The sequence below is a fragment of the Triticum dicoccoides genome, unplaced genomic scaffold (assembly GCF_002162155.2).
Source record: "Triticum dicoccoides isolate Atlit2015 ecotype Zavitan unplaced genomic scaffold, WEW_v2.0 scaffold155460, whole genome shotgun sequence".
In the NCBI taxonomy this organism is placed as follows: Eukaryota; Viridiplantae; Streptophyta; class Magnoliopsida; order Poales; family Poaceae; genus Triticum; species Triticum dicoccoides.
Window position 1 is genome coordinate 1 of NW_021211024.1, and position 4872 is coordinate 4872.

At 52.6% G+C, this 4872-nt stretch overlaps 1 protein-coding gene across 1 annotated transcript; it reads left to right on the forward strand.

Moving 5' to 3' along the window:
* The first annotated feature begins 145 nt into the window (after positions 1 to 145).
* On the forward strand, positions 146 to 3667 carry LOC119344150 (potassium channel AKT2-like). Its single transcript, XM_037614729.1, has 10 exons — positions 146 to 361; positions 430 to 648; positions 716 to 874; positions 969 to 1026; positions 1112 to 1408; positions 1496 to 2053; positions 2146 to 2337; positions 2419 to 2494; positions 2571 to 3173; positions 3252 to 3667. Exons 1-10 carry the CDS (start codon positions 156 to 158, stop codon positions 3431 to 3433), a joined length of 2550 nt encoding a protein of 849 aa, XP_037470626.1. The 5' UTR covers positions 146 to 155; the 3' UTR covers positions 3434 to 3667.
* Positions 3668 to 4872: the final 1205 nt, after the last annotated feature.

Here is a 4872-nt window from a genome sequence, read left to right on the forward strand (position 1 = left end):
GTATCCAGCGTTTGGTAAGCCCACCACGTGTTCCGTAGCTGATTCGAAAACCGGAAGCGAGACGCTCCAACAAGACGAATCACGTATTCGATAGCGTATTGGATAGGAAAAAAAAGGGATGCGGAGCTCCCCTATAGCAGAACCGAATACATTACATGACCACGAACCGAACGCGTACCTCTTCTTGGACGGGAGCAATGAGCAGCGGCCGCGGCATGGGCTCCGGCTCCGGCTCCGGCGCCTCCCGCTCTTTCCACCCCCAGAACCTGTCCAAGCTCATGCTGCCGCCCCTCGGCAGTAGCCTCACCCAGTTCACTTCTGGCGACAAATGGGTCGTCTCGCCCCTCGAGTCCAGATACAGGTGAGTGACGAGACCACCATCGGTACCTGCACGGACTGCAACCGCTTACAGTAACGCGCATGGTTTAGGTGGTGGGAGACTTTCATGGTGATCCTGACGGCGTACTCGGCGTGGGTGTACCCGTTCGAGGTGGCCTTCATGGACGGCTCGCCCAAGCGGGGCCTGGAGGTGGCCGACATGGTCGTCGACATCTTCTTCACGGTCGACATCGTCCTCACCTTCTTCGTCGCCTACATCGACTCCAGGACGCAGCTCCTCGTCCGCGACAGGAGGAGGATAGCCTTCAGGTTCGCTAATTAGTGTTTGATCCATGGATTTCTATGTATTCCTGCAACCTTGTTAATGCATATATAGGTATCTGTCGACGTTTTTCATCATGGACGTGGCGTCGACAATTCCGTTCCAAGGCCTGTCCTACCTCGTCCACGGCAAGGCAAGGGAAGGCTTGTTGTACAGCCTGCTCGTCCTGCTCCGGCTCTGGCGTCTCAGGAAGTTCCAACTGTTCTTCCCAAGGTAATTAATTAATTAATTAAGCAACAGCCATGCATATATCTCAGAGGCAGAGCTCGAACTCCATCGACAATGGCTGACCTAATTCGATCGTCAGGCTAGAGAAGGACATCAGGTTCAGCTACTTCTGGATACGCTGCGCACGGCTCATCGCGGTAATTAATTAGAGTAGCTCCATCGGTCGGATAGCATTTGCAGCTGAACTTTGTTGAAAGAAATCTTTATGGTGCATGCATTCAGGTTACTCTGTTCCTGGTGCACGGCGCCGGGTGCCTCTACTACCTGCTGGCGGACCGGTACCCGGACAGGGACAAGACGTGGATCGGCGCGGCGACCCCCAACTTCCGGCAGGAGAGCCTGTGGATCCGCTACATCACCACCATGAGCACCGTCGGCCAGGGTGACCTACACGCCCAGAACAAGCTCGAGATGATGTTCAACATCTTCTACATGCTCTTCAACCTCGGCCTCGCCGCCTACCTCAGCGGCAACATGACCAACCTGGCCCTCCAGGGCACACGCCGCACCATGGAGTTCGTAAGTGTCAACGTCTGTCGACTTCCACAACAGAAGCACTCTAGAATCTCGATCGCCATTAACTAATAAGTTTCCGCTGGTTGCCAGAGGAACAGCATTTGCGCCGCGTCCGACTTCGTGTGCCGGAACCGCCTGCCGCCGCGGCTGCAGCAGCAGATCCTGGCCTACATGTGCCTCAAGTTCAGGGCGGAGAGCCTGAACCAGCAGCAGCTCATGGACCAGCTGCCCAAGTCAATCTGCCAGAGCATCTGCGAGCACCTCTTCCTCCCCGTCGTCAAGGAGGTGTACCTCTTCAAGGGGATCTCCAGAGATGCGCAGCTGCTCCTGGTCACCCAGACCAAGCCGGAGTACATACCGCCCAAGGAGGACGTGATCGTGCAGAACGAGGCGGCGGACGACGTGTACATCATCGTGTCCGGCGAGGTGGAGACCATATACTTCAACGGCGAGCGGGAGGAGGTGGTGGGAAAGCTGGGGACCATGGACATCTTGGGCGAGGTGAGCGCGCTGAGCGACCGCCCGCAGACCTTCACGTTCCGGACCAGGACGCTGAGCCAGCTGCTGAGGCTGAAGCAGGCCACGCTCAGGGAGGTCATGGAGAGCAAGCCCGACGACAGAGCCCTCATCGTCAGGAACTTGCTCAAGGTTCGTTGATGCATTCCATTTCTTTGTGTCTGTCAGAGATCGATGTGTCCAGGTTGACGGTCAGCAATGTGATGTGTGGGTTGGTGTTGCAGCATCAGATCGAGGTGCATGACATGAAGGACCTGCTGGGCGAGAGCGAGAGCACCGGAGCGGGCGGCAGCGGCAACATCGTCCCGTGCAATCTGCTGACGGTCGCCGCCACGGGGAACGCTGGCTTCCTTGAGGACCTCCTCAAGGTCGGGATGGACCCTGACGTCGGTGACTCCAAGGGAAGAACCGCGCTGGTAAGTAAGAAAGGAGCGCATTTCTCAGCTCTAACAGTTTGCTTTGCGCGTGTGCTCATCTCTGTGCCCTCTTCTTGGCAGCACATCGCCGCGTCAAAGGGGTACGAGGACTGCGTGCAGGCTCTACTCAGCCACGGCTGCAACGTCAACATCAAAGGTACGTAGTAACACACCTGCATTTTCAGTGCGATCAAGTTTGCTAACTATTCGCGACCGGTGTATGTAAACCGCAGACGCGCAGGGCAACACCGCGCTTTGGCAGGCCATCGCGGCGCGGCACCACAAGGTGTTCAGCAGCCTGTACCACGTCGCGCGGGTCTCGAACCGGCGCGCCGGCGGCGACCTCCTGTGCCACGCCACGCGGCGCGGGGACCTCGACACTCTCCGCGAGCTGCTCAAGCACGGCCTGGACGTCGACTCCGAGGACAATGACGGCTCCACCGCGCTGCGCGTCGCGCTGTCCGAGGGCCAGGCCGACCTGGCCAGGTTCCTTGTCATGAACGGGGCCAGCCTCGACGACGACGGCTACACCCAGCGCCAGACGACGGTGCCGGTGGCCAAGCTGCACGAGCTCGTGGAGAGGCGGGAGGTCGGCCACCCGATAACGGTATACGACTCGCCGAGGGCGGACACCGTCACGGTGGTCGGCTCGTCGTCCGAGGAGCTTCGTCGGGGAAGGTTCCCCGGCACCACGAGCAAGAAACCGGACAGCGCGTACTGGCCCCGGGTGAGCATCTACAAGGGCCATCCGTTGGTCAGAAACCACAGCTCCGAAGCCGGCAAGCTCATAAATCTGCCCGCCACGACCACGATGGAGGAGCTCAAAACCATCATTGGTACGCACGTAGTATTCTGTAGACACGCCATGAACTGGATCTTCACTTGTTGCAATGGCAAACGAACTTTTCTTTCAGGGGAGAAACTGAAAGTCGGCGCGGAGAAGGCGCTGGTCATGAACGACGAAGGACTGGAGATCGACTCGGTGGACGTGATCCGCGACAAAGACAAGCTGTTCATTGTCACCGAAGAGCACATGAGGATGTTGGCGTCAATGGATTCCGCAGCTGCCTTATCGCACACATCGTCTCTAGGTTGAGGTGTTTCAGTAGCACATGTCGTATAATTCCTGTGCTTGCTGGGATAGTATCTTTTTTCTCTAGCTCTGAATAATCCAGTCATCTCCGTGGCAACAATTCAAGCAACATGACAAGTGCCACACCAGTGATTTATGATGTTGCCCTTTATATATGGACCTGCAGACCAATTTTAAGATGAGAGTGATTAATTTCAAACGCTGGTACTCTGATTTTGAGATGTATTTTTTAATTCATGATTAGTTGTTTCTTTCGCTGTCAAATTTCTCTAATATTTTGTGCATGTGACGTTGTACCTTCTTTCCTTCTCTGTGGAAGGCTTTGACCAATATGGCAGTGATGACCTCAATGATGATTAAGGGCCTGTGGATTTTTATGTGGAAAGGGATACTGAAGTTGGAACTGGGTATGGGTATAAGGACTTGCTTGATGATGAGGAGGCAAGATGAACTGGACTTAGCTAATAAGAAAAATACTCGTGCTACTGCTGGCAAACAACTTGGATTAGCTTCTGTTCCTATTGTTACTTTTCACCCTTCACGATTCTCCCTTTTTCTTTTTTCTCTTTGGAGAATCCCCTTCATGATTCTCTGAAGCTTGTGTTTCTCTTGACTTTCGTGTTGTTTCCTTGAGCTCTACTACTCCTGCTAACATATTTGTTCCTGAAATCAGCACCAATTGTTTGTCAGATGACCTGTTAAATGATGAGATTGATGATGAGGTCCCTGTTGTTGTGGTACTCAAGTCAAATAATGTTTTTGCTGTTGGAATTGACTCTTACAGTTCCTCTGCTTCTAAATTTCTGATAGGCAAAACCTTTGTGCTGAATTGACTCTCACAGTTCCTCTGCTCTGAAATTTCTGATAAGGGAAACCTTTGTGCTGTGAGCTCTGAGATAGGAGGATGATGGATTTCATAATTCTATCAATAACTGTACTACTCCCCTATCTTATTCAGTATTCATACTGCTCTGAAATTTTAGAAGATTTGGAAGACTGGTTCTGAAACAGCTAAAGAGGTGGAGCATTCTGAGCATAAGATGGATGTTTTTGAGGGGCATGTGCTTGATGCCATGAGGCTGATGTCTACTAGAAAACCTTCCATGCCTTCTCCTGAAAGCTCCCACATTGCTAGTCCTGTGAAGAAGAAGAATGATGGTAGACAAAAAAGAGCCCTGTGACTGTTCAAAGGCCAAATACCAGGAATCATAGCAGTGAAAACTTTATGGCTAAAGCTACTTCTTACAAGATGAAGTCCCACCCACCTTCAAAGGTAAATCTTTTGCTGAAAACCCCAATTCTACCTTCTTGCATAAACAAGCTCATACTATTAGCATTGGTATTTGGTAGAAATAGTGCTGATAGTGATATGGTTGTGGCTAAAAACAAACAAGGCCTTAATTTTGCTAATCAAAATCAGGAAATATCTTTACCTAATAACC

Bases quoted from the DNA above. Each gene is read 5' to 3' on its own strand.
- LOC119344150 (XM_037614729.1), top strand. From the start codon at position 156: ATGACCACGAACCGAACGCGTACCTCTTCTTGGACGGGAGCAATGAGC. The intron at 875-968 runs GTAATTAATTAA...TTCGATCGTCAG, and splicing joins TTCCAACTGTTCTTCCCAAG to GCTAGAGAAGGACATCAGGT. The intron at 1,409-1,495 runs GTAAGTGTCAAC...GCTGGTTGCCAG, and splicing joins CACGCCGCACCATGGAGTTC to AGGAACAGCATTTGCGCCGC.